This window comes from Pelodiscus sinensis, chromosome 2 (genome assembly GCF_049634645.1).
Source record: "Pelodiscus sinensis isolate JC-2024 chromosome 2, ASM4963464v1, whole genome shotgun sequence".
Lineage (NCBI taxonomy): Eukaryota > Metazoa > Chordata > Testudines > Trionychidae > Pelodiscus > Pelodiscus sinensis.
Genome location: NC_134712.1, coordinates 254,227,671 through 254,251,527, shown reverse-complemented (window position 1 = coordinate 254,251,527; position 23,857 = coordinate 254,227,671). Strand labels below are relative to the sequence as shown.

General features: G+C 51.0%; 1 protein-coding gene across 2 annotated transcripts; it reads right to left on the bottom strand.

The window, feature by feature from the left end:
* Positions 1 to 5,850: 5,850 nt before the first annotated feature.
* Positions 5,851 to 23,851, bottom strand: JMJD4 (jumonji domain containing 4). 2 transcript variants are annotated; one of them, XM_075922963.1, is made up of 7 exons: positions 23,725 to 23,851; positions 21,501 to 22,188; positions 17,360 to 17,525; positions 15,399 to 15,524; positions 11,812 to 12,079; positions 8,665 to 8,811; positions 5,851 to 6,259 (listed from the first exon to the last, which is right to left on the bottom strand). In XM_075922963.1, the coding sequence occupies exons 2-7, from the start codon at positions 21,763 to 21,765 to the stop codon at positions 5,948 to 5,950; spliced, it is 1,284 nt and encodes a 427-aa protein (XP_075779078.1). In that variant the 5' UTR covers positions 21,766 to 22,188; positions 23,725 to 23,851; the 3' UTR covers positions 5,851 to 5,947. The 2 variants fall into 2 exon arrangements, with proteins under 2 accessions (XP_075779078.1, XP_075779079.1); XM_075922964.1 differs by having other exon boundaries at positions 21,501 to 22,490; positions 23,725 to 23,788.
* Between the last annotated feature and the right edge of the window lie 6 nt (positions 23,852 to 23,857).

Sequence of the window (23,857 nt, the reverse complement as noted above, 5' to 3'; positions counted from 1 at the left end):
AGGATTAGCCAGGTGTTTAAAGCTAGCAGCGGGGGGATCGCCAATACACAGGCTGCTCCGGCAGAAGACAGGCTGAAGGGTGCTCTGAAGGTGAGGTGGTAGGGCAGGTTCCAGTGTGGGATAGGGTACTTTGCCTGGGGAAGGTGGCAAGTTCAAGACAGTGTGGCTGGTCACAGGGAGCCAGTACCCCATTTCCACCCCCCCCCCACGCCACTGAGTCCAAGGCTCCAACCACTAGACAACACAGCCTTCATTTTCCTCTGCATCCCTCCAAGAAAAGACAGGTACAGGCGAATTAGAGGGGTCCCCATTTGGTTCACAGCCCACAAATGGGGCATGTTCCAGGGGGAAAAACTTACTTGTCATAATGTGTGGGCACCCCATTCGCCTCAAAGGGGGAAAGCCTCCATTTTGTGTAGTAGTGAACCCTATGCACCACCGGCCAGTTGGCCAGGTCAGTCGGGGGACGTCTCCACTGCAGAGTTTTTTTGGAAAAACGGGATGGCAGGGGGGCACAGGGAGGAGGCAGGGGGGCACAGGGAGGGGGCACAGGGAGGGGGCTCGGGGGGCAGGCGGAGGGGGACTGGGCATGGCAGGGGGAGCAGGAGAGCGGTAGGCAGGAGGATCAGCAGCAGGCGGGTGTGCCAGCCTTTCTCTCGTGACGGCACACACGTTATCGCACCACTGCATGAGCTGGCCCCACGCGCGGTTCCGCCACGCTGTGTCCTCGCGGATCTTCTGCGCCAGGGTCTGCTGCACGTCAGGCGGGACGCTGACCTGCTGCCGCATCAGGTCTTCATGGACCCTGGCGCGTCTGAGGGTCCCCCGGGCTCTGGCGGCGATGCTCACGCCTCAGTCCCGACGGTCAGTCATCCATGCAGACGCCGTGCCCGCCTCTGTGAGCGGCGACCAACAGTCCTCGGGGAAGAGGAGGGGGATATCCTGGGAGCAAGGCCACGTGTGGGCGGCACAGCAGGCCCTGCCTCACGGGGGCCCCGAGGTGCCATGGGGACCTGTCCCCACACTCCAGCCCACGGACAAGCAGGCAAGGGAAGTGTCCAGCCACAGTGGAATCCCCCATGGGCGGCAGAGGAGCCAGGAGCAGCCTGGCCCTCCCTGGGGTCCTCTCCCTGGGGCCTGCACACACCTGTGCACACGGCCTGGCCCTCCCTGGGGTCCGCACACACACCTGGGCACACGCCTGGCCCTCCCTGGGGTCCAGACACACACCTGCACACATGGCCTGGCCCTCCCTGGGGTCCGCACACACACCTGGGCACACGCCTGGCCCTACCTGGGGTCCGCACACACACCTGGGCACACGCCTGGCCCTACCTGGGGTCCGCACACACACCTGGGCACACGCCTGGCCCTACCTGGGGTCCGCACACACACCTGGGCACACGCCTGGCCCTCCCTGGGGTCCGCACACACACCTGGGCACACGCCTGGCCCTCCCTGGGGTCCGCACACACACCTGGGCACACGCCTGGCCCTCCCTGGGGTCCGCACACACACCTGGGCACACGCCTGGCCCTTCCTGGGGTCCGCACACACACCTGGGCACACGCCTGGCCCTTCCTGGGGTCCGCACACACACCTGGGCACACGGCCTGGCCCTCCCTGGGGTCCGCACACACACCTGGGCACACGCCTGGCCCTCCCTGGGGTCCGCACACACACCTGGGCACACGCCTGGCCCTCCCTGGGGTCCGCACACACACCTGGGCACACGCCTGGCCCTTCCTGGGGTCCGCACACACACCTGCGCACACGGCTTAGCCCTCCCTGGGGTCCACGCACACACCTGGGCACACGGCCTGGCCCTCCCTGGGGTCCGCGCACACACCTGGGCACACGGCCTGGCCCTCCCTGGGGTCCGCACACACACCTGGGCACACGCCTGGCCCTCCCTGGGGTCCGCACACACACCTGGGCACACGCCTGGCCCTCCCTGGGGTCCGCACACACACCTGGGCACACGCCTGGCCCTTCCTGGGGTCCGCACACACACCTGCGCACACGGCTTAGCCCTCCCTGGGGTCCGCGCACACACCTGGGCACACATGGCCTGGCCCTCCCTGGGGTCCACACACACAGCTGCGGCTTGCAGTGCTGCCTGTGGGACCAGTAGTCCCCCTGATCTGCATTGGTTGGTGTGGAGCAGGGGGAGAGAAAGGCGGGACATGGGGGAGAGGGGGGTTGTTCTGGCCCTTCCCCAGGCTGGGGTAGGGGGCCAGGAACTCGGCATGCAGCAGCTGGGCTGCCCAGTTGGACCAGGAGCCCAGCACATCCTAGTGTGGCTGCCTGGCTTAGCAGGGAAAGGTGGGGAGGGAGGGTAGGGGGAGACGGTGGCCAGTCCAGGGCTGGAGGGGGCAGTAGCAGGGGGGCCAGATATGACCTCCCCTGATCCCGCAAAATCCCTCATCTGAGACTGGTCAGGCCATAAGGGTGCCAGGCCAAGGAGATCCAACCTGTAGATTGGGGTGGGCAATAATTTTTAATGAGGGGGCCACTCCAAAATTTTGGTAAGTGGTCAAGGGCTGCACGTCTGTGGAGTGGGTGTGGGGTCTGGGACAATAGGTGGGGTGTAGAAGGGAGCTTGCAATAGAGGACGGGGGTGCAGGAGGGAGTAGGGGTCTGAGAGGGAGTTTGGGGGAAGGAGGGGGTTGTGATCTGGGGTAGGGGCTTGGGCTGCAGGGTCCAGGAGGGGTTATGGGTGCAGGAGAGGAGTCTGGTCTGGGGTGGAGGAAGGGCTGGAGAGTCTGGGACACAGTTGCGATCTGGAGAAGGTGGGGAGAGGGGATACGGAGGGTTTGGGTGGTGGCCTGGGGCAGGGGAGATAGTGTGGTGCCAGAGGCAGGCTCTGGCTGGGAGGCGCTTACCTAGGTAGCTCCCAGCCAGCAGCCCTGCAGGAACCTGAGACAGGCCCCCTGCCTGTGTGCTGGGTGGGCTGCTCCGTGTGGCTCTGCTCCAGCACAGGGAGGGGGGAAAGGAGTGGGGGGAGGGAGGAGGTTTCATTCGCTGCCCCTGCCTTCAGCAAAATTTCTCAGCACCAGGAAAGTGGCCAATGGGAGCTGAGGGATTTTGTTAGGGGGCGGGGACAGAACGCAAAGCTTTCTCCTTCCTGCTCAGACTGCATAGCCATTAGCAGCCTGCTGTTTAAAGCGGCTGCAGCTGCTCTGTAGCAAGGGCAGTGGCGAGACGGCCGCGGGCCGGATCCGGCAGCTTGGTGGGCTGCCTCCGGCCCGCTAGCCACCTCTCGCCAGCCCCTGCTGTAGATTATTTTTAGCCAGACGGTTAACCAGCAGGGTTTCTAGAAAGCCTGTATTGATTTAGTTTAGTAACCCAAGTCCAGTATCTTTACAATCCGCTCTTGGCCTTTGATAAATCTGCATTCACTGCAGATATCTCAGTGTGGTGGTATTTACACAGCAGCTGCCCCTCAGTAGCCTCCAACAACCTCGTACACACGCAGTCTCCTTGGGCACAGCCGATCCAGTATTTCTGTGAGTAGCTGGTGACAGGGCAGGTTTCAGTGGGGCTTGGGGTACATCTGTGATGTAGCAAAGCAAAGTGAGGGCTGGTACAATCCTCGAGGGAATGTTTCGGTGGCTCACGGCGCTAAAAGCCCACTTAATACCACCAAAGCTCGCTTCCTGTCTGGCAAGCCCAGGGTAGCCTGGATACGCTCAGGAAGTGCCACTGTGGCAACAGACAGTAGAGATCTGAGGGCAAATTTGTGGTTAGATTAACGAAGGTCCATGGTGCTCATGTGACAAGTCAAATAACGAGCAGTTGTGTGGATTGTGTTGTGAATACAGCCTCTTCCCGACTTACGAACCGATTACAGACCAAGCAATTGGTCGTAACTTGGTTTGTTTGTATGTCAGACCCCGTAGAGTTACACGCGACCGTGCTGTTCTTAAGCGTGGATTGCATTCGTAACTCGGGGTCCGCCCTTTATGACAGCTTTGGTCATAAACGCGAACGGTCGTCAGTCGACTGTTCGCAACTCGGGGACCGACTGTAGTCGTTCCTGGACTGCTTCATCCTAAGCATGAGAGGAAAATCCACGTTATAGTTTGTTACACACACTCAATGGGAGCTGGAAATGCTCAGTACCAATTGGAACATTTCAGGACTGGGTGCTTACTGGACCCAAATTTGCTTTCGCACTAGTGAAAAATCAGGCACAACTTCACTGAAGTCAATGGGATTCCAGCCCTGTGACTGAGATCCTATTCAAGCCTCATGAATCCGCTGCCCATTCAAGGAGATAATGAAGGACACAAATAGTTGCCTTTGGCCGTATGACAAAGCAAAGCTTGTTCGGTGCAAGGTGCGAACTTTTCCTAGCTTGATCATTGCTCAAACATGGCAACTTTCCAGTCCTAAGAAAGGCTCTCAGAACCTCTTCTTGAGCTTGTGCAATTTCCAGACAAAAGTCAGCTGAAAGGAATGACAGGACTATGCAGCACTTTAAAGGCTAACAAGATGGTTTATTAGGTGATGAGCTTTTGCTCATCACCTAATAAACCATCTTGCTAGTCTTTAAAGTGCTGCATAGTCCTGTCCTTTGTTTCAGCTACACCAGACTAACACGGCTGCATCTCTATCACTAGTCAGACAAAAGTCAGATTCTCCTACAAATGTTAGAGTTTCACATGAAAGATGGTGTGAGGATGGTTCCCATGGATTGTCCAAAATATCTATTACTAAATAGCATATAGCAAGTTAAACAGAAAGTTTAATATACTAATTCGGAAGGTCTTAACCTTTGAAAGAATGAGATGCCAGCTGTTACTTCTAAATATTTTAATGTGCAATATTAAAACCAGCAACATTTCAAGTCAGTGCTTAAAAACCTATCGCTTCAAAATTACAACTGTAATCTCCATGGGAGCCCGACTGGCTAGAATTAAATGTTTAACGCCCAGGCCTGGTCTATATTACATCGGAAGGTCAAAGTAAGATATGCAACTTCATCTCTGTAAATTACAGAGCTGGAGTTGCCGTATCTTACGTCGCGTTTCTGTGCCGTCCACACAGTGGCAAATGCTTCCGCTGGCTTCCCTTACTCTTCGGGAGGAGCAAGAGTACCAATGCTGATGGGGTTCCCTTCTGAGTTTGACTTAGGGGGTCTATACTAGACCCACTAAATCGAACCCCAGAATATCAATTGTGGCAGTGGTGATCTTCCATGTAGTGTAGACAAGCCCCCACTGTTGATAAGGAGATTTAGTGCAACCTCCTAGCGGCAATGGAAGTGCTTTTTACAGTTTTACTAAAAATACTGGTGAGGCCACTTCTCTGGCAATCATTTTCGATGTGTATTATCCTTAAGCTCGCAGGTTGTGTTCTATTACTACACACAGCACTGATCTTAGTGTGTTAATACTCTGCCTTTCATTAGCACACCATCCCCAGCTACGTACAGACTTCAATATTTTTGCCTTTCTTAAACTACGCGCTCCAAGTGAGCTCAGCACCGAGAGGTGAACTTGTTGTAATAAACATACTTTGGTGTGCAGGACCGAGAGGCTACATCTCAAAAGTTCATCCTTTTGGTTTTAGACAACTCAAATGGCTAAATGTCCTATGTGACTGAGTCTCAGAACCATCACTTCTTCCTGCTGTGGTCAGTTTAGCGGCTTGCGTTCTACTACACGGAATGAATGTAATCTCGGATTCCGCGGAAGCCTTCTTCCCTTTTTAGAGTGGTTTCGGTATAACAGGAAATGTAATGTTTTGCATTTAGTTTCCTAACATGCTTTTTCTCTTGAGTCTGTGTCCCCTCCCTTCCTCATCCATATTAAGGCTCATTGTGCTTAAACTCTAAACGGGGGGGGGGGGGGGGGAAGGTATGTGGTGACTTTATGGGATCTGTCAACATGCAGCCAGGTTGCAATAGGTACATTTCACAAATACTTGCATAAATATGGGATTATAACAGTGCCGTGTCTATTGCTGCTTTCAAGCGGTGCAACAATGCCTCTGGGGGTGGGGACAGGGATTTAGGGTTCAGTTTCTTGAAATCCTCGTTAGCATTTAAGGATGTTAACACCTGCACAGCCCTCTTTAAATCAAACACAGCGTGCAGCATGCCCAGGGCGGAGGCAGCAGCCCGGTGAGTGTTCTTGGCTGAAGCTTCTTCGTCTAGAACGTGGTGTAAGACCGAAATCCTGTTTTCTGCGATCACCTTAAGGAAGTTGTAGAACTCCTTATAGTCTATGCCGGTGCACGATTTCATGATTACCTGAAGGGAGAAAAAAAAAAAACAGAACCCACATTGATCTTTGACTCCTTATTAATTACATGAGTAAGGATAGGTCTACACTGCCACCCTAGTTCGAAATAGGGTGGCTAATGTAGGCGTTCGAAGTTGCAAATGAAGCCCGGGATTTAAATATCCCGGGCTTCATTTGCATCTTGCCGGGCGCCGCCATTTTTAAATCCCCCTTAGTGTGGACTCCGTGCCCGCGGCTACACGAGGCACGGAGTAGGTAGTTCGAATTAGGCTCTCTAATTAGGCTCTCTAATTCGAACTACCGTTACTCCTCGTGGAACGGGGTGTACCAGTAGTTCGAATTAGAGAGCCTAATTCGAACTACCTACTCCATGCCACGTGTAGCCGCGGGCATGGAGTCCGCACTAAGGGGGATTTAAAAACGGTGGTGCCCGGCAAGATGCAAATGAAGCCCGAGATATTTAAATCCCGGGCTTCATTTGCAACTTCGAATGCCTACTTTAGCCACCCTATTTCAAACTAGGGAGGCAGTGTAGACATACCCTAAGAGAGCTAAAAGGAAGGTGCCTGACCACGCCAATAAGCAGCTGAAAACACTTCTTGGTGTGTGAATCCTGTTTGTTATTTCCTGATGCCTAATAAAAGTAAAATACATTCACACGAAATCTCAATAGTCCCCATAAAACATTTCCAAAGGAGGGGGGCGCAAGCCATTCTGCCGCTCTACTCTGCACTAGTTAGGCCTCAGCTGGAGTACTGTGTCCAGTTCTGGGCGCCACATTTCAAGAAAGATGTGGAGAAATTGGAAAGGGTCCAGAGAAGAGCGACAAGAATGATTAAAGGTTTAGAGAACATGACCTATGAACTGGGCTTGTTTAGTTTGGAAAAAAGAAGATTAAGGGGGGACATGATAGCGGTTTTCAAATATCTAAAAGGGTGTCACAAGGAGGAAGGAGAAAATTTGTTCCTCTTGGTTTCTGAGGACAGGACAAGGAGTAATGGGCTTAAAGTGCAGCAGGGGAGGTTTAGATTGGACATTAGGAAAAAATTCCTAACTGTCAGGGTGGTCAAATATTGGAATAAATTGCCAAGGGAGGTGGTGGAATCTCCCTCTCTGGAGATATTTAAGAACAGGTTAGATAGACATCTGTCAGGGATGGTGTAGACGGAGCTTGGTCCTGCCTTTAGGGCGGGGGGCTGGACTCGATGACCTCTCGAGGTCCCTTCCAGTCCTATTATTCTATGATTCTAAGCCAGAGGGCGGGACACCGGCAGACACCAGTATGCTAGTGTGACGTGGCATCGTGACGTCATGGCCGGTGACTGCTGGATTCAAAAAGGCTCCGGCAGCCCCGCAAACTGGAAGGCAGAAGCCAGGTAGGGGAGGGGAAGGGACTTGTGCTGAGGGGAGGGGGACAGGTCAGGAGAAAGGGGAAGGCACCAAGGGACAGGGTGCAGGAGAGACAAATGCCAGGGGGCCAAGTGGACACACGCGTGGTATTTTTTGCTCGACAAACATTTTTAGCCCGTGTGTTCGGTATTTTTTTGGGAAAGCATTCCTACTTGCGGCCCGCGGCTGTTTTCTTTGGAGTAATAGGGCCCTCGCCGCTTTCCGAGTTGTGCAGGCCTGCAGTAAACTCTTATAAGGCCAGTTCTACTGGCTGAGGTTTCCCTAGCTCAATGAGACAGATTTTATGATTTCCAGTAGAGAGCAATCTCGTGCAAGGATATACAATACCCAGCGTCTCCTATGAAACAAATAGCAAACCTATGTGGTATCGAAAGGTCTAGAAATGGAATTAGTGGGTGCAGATTAACACACCAACTTTCTTGAGTCATAGATTCTACACTTGCCTGGGGAAGCAAATAGGTGCATGCAGGAGCATATACACTAGGGATGTGAATGGGTAACTGGTTAGCAGGTGGTACTTACTGGGTAATGGTTAACAGGTGCCCAGGAGCAGCAGGTGGGTCTGGGAGTTTCTCCAGCAGGCTGGAGCGCACCCCAGCCCGAAATCCTCCTCAACTGGTTCATCAGTTAAACCGGTTAACTGATTAAATGGGGTTTTACATCCCTAACATACACTGAATGTTGCAGTGAGATAGATTACCCCTTAAATCTCTCTCACCTAAACTGGACTGGTCATTTTCCAGCTCATAATAAAGCCTGACTTCTTAATACAGAAACTTCAGGGGGTAGCCGAGTTAGTCTGTACAGGACAAACTTAAAAAACAACAAATGGTCTGGTAGCCCTTTATAGACTAAGAAAGCACGAAGATGATACGGAGCAGTGTGGAGTCTAATATCACTGAAATACACTGCATACAGGAGTTATCATAGAGCTCCGAGGAAATCTATACTATGGGTGCAAGGAAAGGGGGGCTCACCCCACTTAACTGATGGGGTGCTATACCTGGCATTGTAGGTGCCAGTCCTCCATAGTGTCTCTCCATTCGCTGATCTCCCGTTGCACGGCTGCTAATTCATCCTGCAGGAAGCTCCACATGATAGCGACGTTGCAACCATTCACCCAGTTGTGGTTGATGGAAATGGTGTCCTCCTGGAAGAACCCACAGAGTCTAGGTGGTTATTCATCTTAGCCTAGGAGCAGGCGGCGTGTGATGTCTCTGACCCCCTCACTGATTTCCACAAAGCTGCTGCCAGCCAGAGGAAATCCCTCACCTTGGAAAGGCATCTCTCGGCCTCAATTATCTTCGGAGACTACCTCTTTTAGAGCCCTTGCTGATCAAACTCTGCTTTCCCTATGCTCAGTCCTTCTCTCTGACACTTGGCAGTTACATCCACACCAGTGCCGGGCCCTACTGCAACCACATTTTTAATGTCCAGGCCTTTAACACTGAAGGACGCACTGTCTTTGGCAGCGTACGTTGGATGCTTGAGATCCCCCTGTGCCATTCACTCCGTTTCCTCCCAATGCAGGATACAGACGAGAATTCTGTATTTGACTTTATGTTCTAAATGATCAAATGGCCAGGAGCGCCCTTTGCTATGTATGAAAATGGGACGGGGTTAGTCCCTGCTGTAACTTCCATATCGTTACTGCAGGGACTGATCAGTTGGGACAGAGTTGTATCGTGCTCATTGCAAACATGAAAACAATGCATACGGCACAGAAATGATTCAACAGACTCTAGTCCCTATCACATGCCTATAGGAGAGCTTGAATCTCTAGTGACTCCAGAGACCGGGATGTGCACCAACATCCAGCTAAACCCAAACATCACACAGATCTCTGTTACTCCCCCCCGCCCTCCCCTCTAATCAGAAACTCCCAGTTTATTTTAAAAACTCTTATTCAAAACGCTCTTCCTGGTCTCTCTCATGCACTGGATCTCTATGGACACAAAAGTATTGAGTGTAGTGAGGTCCTGGCTTCTTAAAGTCCAATATAAACTTGTCCTTATGAGCTTTGATCCAGATCCTCTAAGGTATTTTGGCTCCTAACTTTCATTGAAACCAATACCTAAGTACCTTTGACTATATGAGTCTGTCTCTTTCCACTGCCTGCCTTTCCCTCATCACTCCTTATATTTCGCAGGGTTTGCTGCAGCTGTGATTTCTAAATATGGACCAAAACTAGAATTACATGTTTAGCAGAACTGCTGACATTTTGGTGGATTAAACAGAAGAGGGATTGAATAGACTTCCTACACTTTGATTTTGCAAAATCTAGAGGCCAATGCTTTGTGAAACCCAAACTAAACCTCCTGGGTCCAGCTTTAGAGTTTCTTCCCGGCAGTGACCAGGCTGAGAAATGCAACCTGTAACAGGACAGATTGGGAAACCAGTGAGAAACTGTAAATTGGTTTTCTTCCTGTTTTAGGATTTGCTAATGACTCAGCAGAACTTTGGTGCTTATTCAAAACCTTTTGATGTGCTAATAAATCATAGAAATGTGTCAGTCGAACACATTTAATCCTTTCGGTGAAAACTGAAACTAAAGTGATAGGAATGTAGCCGTGTTAGTCTGGTGTAGCTGAATCAAAAAACAGGACTATGTAGCACTTTAAAGACTAACAAGATGGTTTAATAGGTGATGAGCTTTCGTGGGCCAGACCCACTTCCTCAGATCAAGTAGTGGAAGAAAATTGTCACAACCATTTATACCAAAGGATACAATTAAAAAAAATGAACACATATGAAAAGGACAAATCAAATTTCAGAACAGAAGGGAGATGGGGGGGGGGAGGTAAATAGGTAAATGTCTGTGAGCTAATGGTATTAGAGGTGATAATTGGGGAAGCTATCTTTGTAATGGGTAAGGTAATTAGTTTCCTTATTCAAACTCAGGCGTAAAGTGTCGAATTTAAGCATGAATGACAGTTCAGAGGATTCTCTTTCAAATGCAGTCTTAAAAGGTCTTTGAAGCAGGATGCAGGTAATTAAGTCGTTGAGACAATGTCCTATCTGGTTGAAATGGCAAGAAACTGTTTTTTCTTTGTGATCCTGTCTAATATCTGTTTTGTGGGCATTGATCTTTTGGCAAAGTGTCTGAGACTTTTGTCCAATGTACATAGCAGACAGACACTTTCAGGACACGATAGCATAAATTATATTTCTGGATGGGCAGGAATATGTGTTCTTGATCTTATAACTTACTTGGTTAGGTCCAATAATGGTATCAGCAGAGTGAATATGTGGACAAAGCTGGCAACGGGGTTTGTTGCAAGGGAAGGTACCAGGGTTGGTATTAGTGTGGTATGTCCTGTGGTTGTTGGTAAGAATCATCTTGAGGTTAGGTGGTTGTCTATAGGAGACTATGGGTCTGTCTCCCAGAGCCTCTTGGAGTTTAGTATCCTATTCCAGTATAGGTTGTAGTTTATTGATAATGTGTTGGACAGGTTTAAGTTGGGGGCTGTAGGTGATGACAGGTGGTGTTCTATTGTTAGTTTTCTTGGGTCTGTCTTGAAGTAGTTGGTTTCTAGGTATTCGTCTGGCTCTTTCAATTTGCTTTTTTATTTTTCCGGGTGGGTAGCTGAGGTTTATAAATGCTTGGTAGAGATCCTGAAGTTTCTGGTCTCTGTCAGTGGGATTAGAGCAGATGTGGTTGTATTTTCATGTGTGTTCATTTTTTTAATTGTATCCTTTGGTATATATGGTTGTGACAATTTTCTTCCACTACTTGATCTGAGGAAGTGGGTCTGGCCCACGAAAGCTCATCCCCTAATAAACCATCTTGTTAGTCTTTAAAGTGCTACATAGTCCTGTTTTTTGAAACCAAAGTGGCACACTTTGGCCGAGGCTGCATTTTCTATTGCCTTGCCTCTTGCTTCTAATGTGTAAATATACTGATGATTCTGTGGCTGCATCTAGAAACTGAATCCTTTGCCATTGGTGTTACACGAGTCACTATTCAGTGCTTCAGATACAACACTGGCCTGGTAACACTTGGGTTCACGCACTAATATTGTTCTGAGAGCGTATTTCCCATGGATTTTGACTGTCCCCTTCCTAGAAGCAGCTATGACTAGTTAGGGTAACTCTTCGGAAAGTTTTCAGGAAGCTAATTGACATAAACCCGAGCTGTCAATTATCTTACCAGGTTGTACACCTGATGGTGCCATCCACTAGGGATGAAGACTATCTCCCCTGCTTCCTGGATAATTTCAATAGGGGGGCAGCTTTGGGCATAGCGTGGGTAAACACGGCTGTCCTGAAGGGCAGGCGTAGTGATGTCGAAGGGCAAGTGACCGTGCCGATCTCTAAGATTCTCCTCCTGCCTCGGGGGGAAAAGCAGCCATTTCTTTTTCCCGCAGATATTGGCAGACCAGCTGTAGGAGCGGAAGACGTCGGCGTGAAAAGGAGTCCTGTGGGCCAAGTCAAAGACTGAAGCATGTTTGGCACAAAAGGTGAACACATTGCAAACCAGGATAAAAGAAGAAAGACTGTGGGTATTTTTGGCTTCAGATGAGGGATGTAAGCGAATAGTCGACTCCCTGATAAGCATATGCTTATCCGATAGCCAACGAGCAACTTGACTAGTCGCTTCTAGGCATGTTAAATTTTGATGCATTCATTGAATAGTTGATGGGATTCCCACTGACTATTCGATTAGTCGATGAGGGCTAGCGTGGCGTTCCGCCTCTGAAATGTACAAGAGCCGCAGTGGGGACTCTTGTGCATTTCAAAGATTGAAACGCCACGTGAAACCCAGGGCCAACGGGGGACGCCTTGCTGGCCCCAGGCTCCATGCCGCACTTCTTCTTTGAAACAGACAAGAGCTCCTTTTCGCGGAGCTGGAGGGAAGTGGATTTTAAGCTCGCTCCCCGCAGCGCCCTGTCTTCTTCCCCCGCCTTACTGCCTGTTTCTGATAGAGGCAGCAAGGGAGGGAGGGTGCTACTAGTTGACTAGCATGTTGACTATCCGATAAGCTTGTTTATCAGATAGTCGACTAGTTGCTTACATCCCTAGTCGCTTTCCCCCTACACTGCCTTGCTGCTTCTATCGGGGGGAGCAGGAGCAGGTGCCGGGGGGAGCCGGCTTAAAAGCAGGTTCCCCGGAGCACAGTCTCCGTTGGGGGTGGGGGACAGGAGCACAGCAGGGAAATGGCGATGTTTCCACCTTTGACATGTAGCAAGAGTGGGGCTCTCACTACATTTCAAAAGTGGAACCATTATGGGGAGCATGGAGCAAGCAGAAGCCTCAAGCAGTCCCCTGCTCAGCCCATGCTCACAGCAGCATTTCCGCCTTTGAAATGTAGCAAGAGCCGGCGAGTGGAGGTGCCCGTATCAACTAATCGAGTAGTTGGTGGAAATTCCATCAACTATTCAATTAGCAAATGTAACACCCCTGCTTCCAATATACTGTCACAAATCAATCTGAACTGACGCAAGACTGTTGCTCTGTTTGCAATTGTCTTGCATAAAGAGCTAAGAAAGCACCCTGTTAATAGACTGGAGTGGTGAGGGTGGGGAAAATCAGTAATATCTCCTTGTCCAACACCTCATTTGTCTCTTTCAGTCTGAACCTCACGTTTCAAAGACAGCCGATTCTGCAGTTTGGCTGACGCTCAGACTGCAAGGGATGGTTTGTCACCAACAAACAGAAACATTTTAGATTCAGGCCCAGGCTCAGAATGGTATTTAGACTCCTTCTGTCATCAATGGAAGGTCTGAATTGAAACACTTTTGAGGCTCTGGGCCTTAGTGATTTCAATCTGAGAAGTGCTTACTTAACTCGTCAGCCCCCGGTGAGGATGTAGCTGGCACTCCAGGTTTGAAGAATTCCATCAGTGCTTCGGGGAGGCATAGACAATGTGCTTTCACTGGAATGACTGGGAGTTCAATGACTGTGCTACCTAGACTCCCAGTCATGCAACAGCACCCCGCTGTGCTAGGTCCAATACAAACACACTTACTATCTCCGTAACACACCCAAGTTCTCTCTGGTTTTTTGCCCTCTGGACACACTGAGCTGGAGAACCGAATATGAATGACTAGTTCTAAGTAGGGATGTGAAAGACTAGTCGACTATCCGATAAGCAAAGAGCTGGGTTTTTAAAGGCTGCTTAAATACATTTAAAAGGCAGAGCCGCAGTGGGATTCGCTTCCAGGGCCGGGAGCTAACCCCACTGCAGCTCTCCTGCTTTTCGACTAGGGATGTTAAAAACAGATTCATGAACTAATCGAATAGTCGATGGAATTTCCATCAACTATTCGATCAGTCGATAAGGGCACTTCTGCTTTGAAATGTAGCAAGAGCCCGCCCGGCTGTTGCTACGTTTCAAAGGCAAGAGAGCGGGGCAGTGTTCTGCCTTTGAAAGTACAAGAGCCTCTGCTGGGCTCTTGCTGATCAAGACAGCAAGAGGGGGGAAAGCAACTAGTCAACTAGTGTGTCAATTGTCCGATAAACTTCTGCTTATCAGACAGTCAACTAATTCCTTACATCCCTATTATCTACTAGTCGACTAAACTAAACTAAATGTAACATCCCTAGTTCTAACCTCTGTGCCCCCCCTTACCAGCTATGGTTGCAACCTTTAGTTCAGAGTTTGCCGCCCACACTCAGGCAAACCTACTCACTCCTTCTTCCTGTTGAGGACACAGGGTGGGGTCCTGCCGCAGCCAGGCTGCTCCCTTTTCCCAGCTCACTGTGTGTTTCACGACTAGAACCGTGGAAAGAGACGTGGGACACACCAGGGCCGGCAGGCAGCATCCCACGGCCACATTTACTAGACATTTAACTTTGGGGTGGGAACCTTTTCAGGGTTGGGGGCCACTGACCCAAAGAAAAATCAGTTGAGGGCCGCACAAATGTGAATAGCAAAAAGAAAAAAAAAGAAAAACAAAAACCCCGACTGAGAAGAACAGAGACACACCCTAGAGCCTAGCGGGGCCTGGGCGAGTAGATTTTGTGGGCCCCCTAGGTGCTGGGGTAGGGCCAAAAGTGAGGAGTTCAATGTGTGGGAGGGAGGCTGCCGGGAAACGGGCTTAAGGTCTGGGGAGGAGGGAGGGTGCAAGAGTGAGTCGGGGGTGGGAGGGTGCAGGAGTGGGCTGGGGTGGGAGGAAAGGTGCTGAGGGGGCTGAGTCGGAGACAGGGTGCAGGAGTGAAGTTGAAGTGTGAGATCTGGGCGGGAGGGGGGTGCAGGAGTAAGCTCCAGGTGGGGATCTGGGCGGGAGGGGGTGAAGGAGCCACTTCCTGCCCCCACCCACAAGTTGGGTCCAGATCCAACTTACCCAGCTCTGGCCCGTGAGGCTTGGGGCTTCCTTCCTGCAGCTGGAAGCCGGTGCTGGTGCTCCAGCCCCGCGGTGGGGACTGTGGGGGCCCGCAGTGCTGGAGCACCAGCTGCGGGGGAGGGATGCTTCTCAAGTCTCGGGGCTGGATCCAAGCAAGCCAGGGGCTGCATTCGACCCCCAGGCCTTAGGCTCCCCACCCGACTTAACTCATTTGTGCAACCTCAGCATCCCCATTCCCGTCTTCTCCTTCCCATCCCCTGCTGTGTTCAATTCCTCTCAGTCACATCGGGTCCCTCTTTAGGGCCACGTTCCCTGAGGGGAACAGGGCTGCCTTCTGTTTTACTGGTGTGGCCCTCAGCCCAGCAGGGACCCGACCCTGTAGCTTGGGTACTACAGTAATAATCGCTTACAACCGTGCATCAGAATGAAGAGAAAAAAAAAGTCACTTTACCATGAACCCTTAGGTCCCATGTAGACAAATCGATAATCATCCACGCCTCTGGCGTCCCAGTATTCATTGAGCCAGTCCGACGTGAAATAGATGGGGGTTGTATAAACATCTTCCGCCGGGAAAGCCCTTCGAAAGACAGAGCGTCGCGGTTAGGGTTCAGGGGAAAGAAACAATCGATTCATCCCAAACTCTGGCCAGGCGACTGCAGCGCTGTCTCATCCAGGCCATTGCCGCCTTGCTACGTCCCCTGCTACGAGTCACGTGACCCTCTTGGGGCGAGACTGAGAAGGCTTTGCAACACCTAACTTCTGGGGGGGCTGTTGCCTGACGGAATTCACAGCCCGATAGCAGGTGGTTAGGTGCTCTGTGCAATGCCTGGGAGGTCGAGCACCCCAAACACGGGATCAGCAGATGCCAGCTGCTGAGCAGGGAGCCACTTAAGCGAGCCAGGAGGAAATACTGAGTAGAGTGGGACCTACAGGAACCTACGTGCCTAGGGACTTTAGGCACTCACAGGGTCAGGTTTTACTGACCAGCAGGGATTTTGCGAGTGCCAATAACATCTCAATGTTGGATTGAGACATCTAAAAGAGCAGTGAGACTTAACCCCCCCTTGTCAAGATCGCCCTCAGCGCTGCACTTGGGCGCAAGCATTTTTCTGTCTCACAGGAGAGCTGTGAGGGGCAACTAAATTCCTCTCAGGAAACAAGGGGATGTCTAGACTACATGCCCCTGTCGTCAAAGGCATGTAAATTAGACTCCCCGACACAGTCAATGAAGCAGGGATTGAAATATCCCCGGCTTCACTAAAATAAAAATGGCTGCCGCGCTGTGCCAGCTCAGCTGGTCGTCAGCACAGCGCGGCAGTCAAGACGCAGATCAGTCAACAGGGAACGCCTTTATCGACCGCTCCCTTATGCCATGTGAAACGAGGTTTACAGGAGCGGTCGACAAAGGCTTCCCCTGTTGACCGATCCGCGTCTTGACTGCCGTGCTGTGTCGGCGATCAGCTGAGCCAGCACAACGTGGCGGCCATTTTTATTTTAATGAAGCCGGGGATATTTAAATCCCAGCTTCACTGACTATGTCGGGGAGTCTAATTTACATGCCTTTGGCGACAGAGGCGTGTAGTCTAGACATACCCCAAATATCCTCTCCGGTAAGAAATCAGCCCGACTAGTCAGTCATCTCACTTGGTTCACAGATTTGCCAAAGCCAAAGCTGGATTCATCGGAGGCTATTCAAAGGTGTTTGGCAGTGCTTCTCCAACTGTGGCCCACAGCACTTTGGCCAATATAAAGGTGCTGCCTCATTTCCAGCTGCTGCCACTTGTGAGAAGTCACTGCCACAAAGCTGGAGAATCAGTCCCAAACTTGCTCACAGAAAACTCGAATCACTCACAGAGCTCCTAGCTATGAGCAGAAGCCATTGAAGGCGCATGGAAGGCAAGAGCAGAGGGAGAGATGCACGATGGCTGGGTTGGGAAAGGAGAGGAGGGTGCATTTAGGCAGCATAGATGGGTCAGAGGAGGAACAGGGAAACTTGTGCATGGGGAGATAGGAACAGAGCAGATCAGAAGGGAAATTGAAATGAAGAGCAAAAAAATCCTCTTTTTTTATTTTAAAAAGGAAAGAGTGCTTATTGCTTTAAGAACCCATTAAAAAAGGTAAGGGTTTTACCTGACTAACCAAAGGCCAAAGTAAAAGCCAACAGACGATCACAAGAAGTATCGCGATGGGAAAGGAGGTGTCCAGGAGAAAGTCTCCCTATTAAGATGCAGTGCACACGACAAACACGTGTGAGAACTCTTTGGTGTGTGGCAGAGTTAGGTCAGGACAGTGCAAGAAAAGTATTTCAGTGGACAGCTGCCTTCAATCACACAACCGGGTGGCGAAAGATCAGTGTCACGGCAGTTTGCTGCTGTCTTATGGCATGCTGAGGATTCCAAAGGGCTCTCTTACCTGCACAAGTGCCAATCTTTGAGGTAAAGACACCCCCGGGGTGACTGGTAGTTTTTTTTAATATATTCTTTCCAATAACTTATGTACTCCTTGAGAGGGATCTGTTCCTTTGGATTAGAATTGTATTCCTTGACATCACAGTTGGCAACTGGTACTACAGCCTTCCCTGAAATATAAACTTTTTGAGCCCATTGGGGAGCAGAATAATTGGTGCCAAAACTGTAATCTTACATATTTATCTTATGTCAGCATCTAGTATACAGGCCCTATCGTGCTAGGTGCTGTAGAAACATATAAAGGCAAGTCTCACTTTCCTGACACCTCCACTAAATCTTAGGTAAGTGTTATTCATGACATGATTTATGGAAGTGTTCACTGAATGAGGCATGTAGCAGTGACATTGCCACAAACGGCAGCAAAGCAAACTGCACTGGGAATGGGATATGGGCGATAGCCAAAACTCTGCTCTCACAGCATACAGAGAGATTTAGATATTCCAGAATAGTCAAAACGTGTTCCTTGCCTATCCACCCAACTTGGAGCACACGCCTGGGATCACTCACCTGTGTAAAGTTAAGGATTTTAAGTTTACGTGATAGGACTCTAAACAATTTCAGGTTTATTTTTAGACTAAATTAAAGCTTGGACTAGGGTGAAGGGGAAAAGTACAAACAAGGGTAGAAAATTGTGAATAGGGAAGTATTATTTACCCCTTCACATAGCAAAAGAACCAGGGGTCAGCCACTGAAATCAACAGGTAACAAGTCTGAAGGAAACGTAAGGAAGTATTTCCTCACATAATGCAACCAACCAGTGGAACTCACTGCCAGGGGATGTTGTGAAAGCAACAGTATAACTGGGTTAGGAAAATAAAAATAGATACGTTCATAGAGGAAAGGTCCATCAGCGTATGTTAGCCAAGATGGTCTGGGATGAAGGTCTATACTCTGAGGCTGTGTCTACACTGGGCCACTTATTCCGGAAAATCTGTCACTTTTCCGGAATAAGCTGCGAGCTGTCTACACTGGCCCTTGAACTTCTGGAAAAGCAACGATGCTCTACTGTACAAAATCAGCTGGGCCGCGCGTTCCGCCGCTCTGCTGTGCTCCGCTCTGCTCCCCCTCCCCCTGATCTGCAGACCTGGGGGACGGGGAGCAGAGCAGAGCAAAGCCGCGGAGCCCGAGGGCAGCAGGATAGCCACGGCGCGTCTGGGCTGTCCCGCTGCCCCCGTGCTCCGCGGCTTTGCTCCGGACGCCTGTGGTACAGCAGCTGGGGCGCTGCCAGTTGGTCCCGTAGTGCCGCTCTGGGCGCCACTGGACCAACCCAGCAGCACCCCAGCTGCTCTGCCCCAGGTGTCCCCAAGTCAGCAGCTGCTGAAAATGACCAGTGGATGACTACAGGAAGCCCCTGCCCCGGGCTTCCTGGAATCAGCCGCTGATCAGTTTCAGCAGCAGCTGACTTGGGGATGCCTGGGGTTCTTAAGTTGAATCTGTATGTAAGTCAGAACTGGCGTCCAGATTCAGCCGCTGTTGAAACTGATCAGTTTCAGCAGCGGCTGAATCTGGACGCCAGTTCCGACTTACATACAGATTCAACTTAAGAACAAACCTACAGTCCCTATCTTGTATGTAACCCGGGGACTGCCTGTACTCGACTAGCAAATTAAATTAATTGCTACTTAACACCCCTAAAACTGGGTGGCTGGACCATTTTTATATCTTCTTATAACTGAATGTATCAACTGAAAGGCTCATCCTTTTAAGGCTCAGAGTGTATTTGTCATTGGCCAGAGGCCATATTGTTAGAAATTCTTTGACTTTTATCATTGATAGAATCATAGAACATTAGCACTGGAAGGGCCCTCGAGAGGTCATTGAGTCCAGTCCCCTGCCCTCCCGGCAGGACCAAGCACCCTCTAAATCAGGGGTGGGCAAAAGCCTCTCAGTGAGCCAGATGCAGCCCACCTAGGGCTTTGATCTGGCCAGTGAGGCAGTTTCAGGCCTCACCCCCTAGATCTTTGCCTCTGAGCAGGAGAGGGGAAGGAGCCCTTTAAATAGAAACAGTTGAAAGGGCTCGTCTCTGGCTCCCTAGCAACTCGCTAGAGGCATGGGGAGCTGCAAGCCCTTTCAGCTGTTCCTATGTAAAGGGTAGGCACCTTCCCTGCACCTGTCAGGCAATGTTTTGCCTAGCACTGCAGGGAACAGGAGAGCCCTTTAAACAGAAACAGCTGAGAGGGCTTGCAGCTCCCAGCTCCTCTAGCACATTGGGGGAGACGCAAGGGCTATGTCGACACTCACGGCTTCTTGCGCAAGTACGGCCATTCTTGCGCAAGAATCTGCAGTGTCTCCACACTGCCCGCCTGCTCTTGCACAAGGAAATTTACAGTACGGCGTGGTAAGAGGGGGCTCCTTGCGCAAGAGCTACGCTCTTTTTTGACAGGTGTGAGCCCTCTTGTGCAGGAGCTCTTGCGCAAGAGGGCAGTGTGGACGCTCAGCAGGGATTTCTTGCGCAAGGAAGCCCTATGGCTAAAATGGCCATCAGAGCTTTCTTGCGCAAAAGCACAGCTCGCACATGGCAGTGTGGACGTTTTTTTGCGCAAGAGTTCTTGCACAAGAAGCCGCGAGTGTAGACATAGCCACGCTGTTTTTATTTACAGGACTCTCCTGTTCCTGGGGCTGCAAGGCAAGCATTGCCTGACAGGTGCAGGGAAGGCACAAGCCCTTTCAATAGAAGCATTTAAAAGGGCTGGCAGCTCCCCCAGCTTCTAACATGTTGCTAGGGAGCCAGAGACGCGAGCTCTTTCAACTGCTTCTATTTAAAGGGCTTGTTTGCTGGGTGGCTGCATTGCCTCGCAGCCACCCGACAGGCACAAGCCCGTTAAACAGAAGCAACTGAAAAGAGCTCACAGCTCTGCCCCACTGATCGAGCTGCCCAAAGGCGCGAGCCCTTTCAACTGCTTCTATTCAAAGGGCTTGTGCATGCCGGGCAGCTGCCAGGCAACAGGTTAGAAGTGGGGGGCAGGAGCTGTAAGAAATCTAAGCCTCCACCCCAGACAACTCTGGGAGGAGGCTAACCCCTGGCACCCTCCCCTCTGCTCCAGGTCCCGTCCATTGGCCAGAAGTTAGGGGGGTAGGAACCCCAGGGCAAGCAAAGTTCCCAGTAGGGTAGCTCTCAATACCACCTCTTCCGCCCCAGGTCCCACAGCATCATCTTGCCCAGGAGCACAGCAGAAAAAATATGGTTTGGGCTGGTTAATGGTTTTAGTTAATGAGTGTCTTTTAATGAATTAAAAAAGCACATACACATACCATTCATTTCACTACATAAATATTCTAATTGAAAAAAAAAAGATCATTTGTGTCCTGAAGTGCTCCTATGTTTCAAGGCGTTTCAAAAACATAGTTAATCACTGAAAATTGTAGCTGCTTCCTTCAAGAAGTAGCTTTAAATGCCCAATAACCTATCTCATTACAACTGGTTTTGATAAAAATATCTAGATGCCATTTTTATAGTCAAGTGTGGGAATCTTTTTGTAACTCATGAAACTGAATATCCTTAATGTGGGTGGGAGGAAAAACAGGGACACTGATACTATTTCATGGAATCATAGGTCTGGAAAGGGCCTCAAAGTCCTTTAGTTTAGTTCCCTGCACTCATGGCAGGACTAAGTATTAATTTTCAGTGCCCTATGTTTAGTATTAGTGTTGTTATTATAAATGTTACAAGTTTTCTCAAAATGTTAAGAGTTATTATTACAAATTTTACAAGTGTTGCCTTCTATGATAATCTTTGGATAATGTTGTATGCAGTTAAGTATTATTAAAATTGAATTACTTTGTTGTGTAAAAACCATAGTGGCATTTTTTTACAGCACATGGCCCGCCCCTTCTGCCCAAGGCCCCGCCCCTTCCAGGTTGGCTCATGGACACTTCTGAAATTTGTGACGTGGCCTCCCTTAAAAAATTATTGCCCACCCATGATCTAGATCATCGCTGATAGATATCTATCTAGCCTGCTTTTTAAAATCTCCAATGATAGAGATTCGACAACCTCCATAGGCAATTTATTCCAGTGTTTCACCACCCTGACAATTAGGCAGATTTTCATATTAAATGGCATATTAAAAACTTAATTCACTTACCAAAATGCTGCAGTAGGTAATCAAAGTTAGGTTTCCCATCCTGAGTCACCCAATTCCTCCTGCTGCCCCAGCCCTCAGTGAATTTAGCTGAGAAAACACAGGGGTGGTTGGGAATCAGATAGTCCCTGAAAAAATCGGAGTAACTGAACGATTCTACCTTTTCAATATAGTCAACATGTCCTTGGGGCAGGCTGACTGCTACATGAGATGCACTGCTGTAGTCATGAAAGAACGCAGTGGAACAGGCAAATGCTGCTCTGTCCATTCAGATTATATAACTTTCCTGGTACTTGGTCGAGAAGATGTGATCAGACAATATATTAAGTTAGGTTAAAATAAATAGCTGTACATTAATCTGAGTGGATCTTTCAAATGTATAAAAATTAACTCACAGTTAAAAAAAATCCAATTCCAAAATACAGATAAAATCTTGCAGGAAAAGCTTTGTTCTTTTGTGTTTCAACATGCAGGGTTAGAAATGTCCTTTAATGTTGCTTCAATTGTTTATGGCCACCTTGATCGAATGGCTACATTACAAACAAATCACAGTAACCAAAGCCTATATTCCTTGTAGATCTCTTTCATGTCAGTGGCAGATAGTCTAGTTACGTGTCCATATTAAATTATTTCCATGCTTTCGCTTAGCATTCTCCGTGGGTCGCAGAAGAGAACAGCCACTTGCCTGTTTCTAGAAATAAACAGCAGACATGTTCATTTCAGTGGGGTCTCTCTCCAGCTCGGGGAACAAAAAGAAAAGCTTCTATTGCAAGCAAAAAATAAAACGTGTCCTGTTCTAAGATTGCCAGATGCGACAGAAAACATTAAGCAGGATAGTTTGAAAAGGTCAGGTCCTTCAGGGATCGAGCTGAGCTCCTGCATTCATGTCATATACTCTGCACTGCTTGGGATGCTGCATACAGACAGGCAGCTCCCAATCATTAAAAAATAATGAGGTGGTTGAGTGGTAACAAGGACTGATAGCAGCCATGCCTGGGGGAGGAGAGGAAAGTGAAGGAAGAGACGTTCCTGGAACCCCAAACTCCTCTTAACCCCAGCAGAGGGAAACCCAAGAGCCTGAAATGTATCCCTGGAGTCCTCCACGAGACTCCAGCTGACAAGAAGGGAGGGTCCCCAGGAAAGGAGGGGGACCCGGAGTCCCGTCTCAGGAGCGTGGGAGGGGGCCGGGCTCCCCACTATGGGCATGGGATGGGGGGGGCTCCCGCCATGGGGGGATGAGGGGACCCGAGAGGGGGAGGGTCTGGGATCGCAGGGAGGCAGAGTGAGGGGCCCCATGGGGGGCAGGATTCCTGCTGGGGGGGTGCGAAGGTTCTGGGGTGGGGGGGCAGGGTTCCTGCTGGGGGTGTGTGAAGGTTCTGGGGTGGGGGGGCAGGGTTCCCGCTGGGGGGGGTGAAGGTTCTGGGGTGGGGGGGCAGGGTTCCCGCTGGGGGGGGTGAAGGTTCTGGGGTGGGGGGGCAGGGTTCCCGCTGGGGGGGTGAAGGCTCTGGGGTGGGGGGGCAGGGTTCCGGCTGGGGGGGGTGAAGGCTCTGGGGTGGGGGGGCAGGGTTCCCGCTGGGGGGGTGAAGGCTCTGGGGTGGGGGGGGCAGGGTTCCCGCTGGGGGGGGGTGAAGGCTCTGGGGTGGGGGGGCAGGGTTCTGGCTGGGGGGGGTGAAGGCTCTGGGGTGGGGAGGGCAGGGTTCCCGCTGGGGGGGGTGAAGGTTCTGGGGTGGGGGGGGCAGGGTTCCCGCTGGGGGGGGGTGAAGGCTCTGGGGTGGGGGGGCAGGGTTCCCGCTGGGGGGGGGTGAAGGCTCTGGGGTGGGGGGGCAAGGTTCCCGCTGGGGGGGTGAAGGCTCTGGGGTGGGGGGGCAGGGTTCCCGCTGGGGGGGTGAAGGCTCTGGGGTGGGGGGGCAGGGTTCCCACTGGGGGGGGTGAAGGCTCTGGGGTGGGGGGGCAGGGTTCCGGCTGGGGGGGGGTGAAGGCTCTGGGGTGGGGGGGCAAGGTTCCCGCTGGGGGGGTGAAGGCTCTGGGGTGGGGGGGGCAGGGTTCCCGCTGGGGGGGTGAAGGCTCTGGGGTGGGGGGGCAGGGTTCCCACTGGGGGGGGTGAAGGCTCTGGGGTGGGGGGGCAGGGTTCCGGCTGGGGGGGGCGGGGATGTGACGCTCCAGCTCGGGGGGGGGGGGGGAGGGGCCCCAGGACGGGACGGGGTCGCCACGCCAACCGGTCACGCACCCTGGGCTCGCCGCCACCCGGACGCATTATGGCGCCGCACCCGGCGCGTGACCCTGGCTCGCGGGGAAAGCGACCGGAAGTGTGTGGGGGATGGGGCGGAGACGGGCTCGGGGCACCTGCTCTGCGCCTGCGC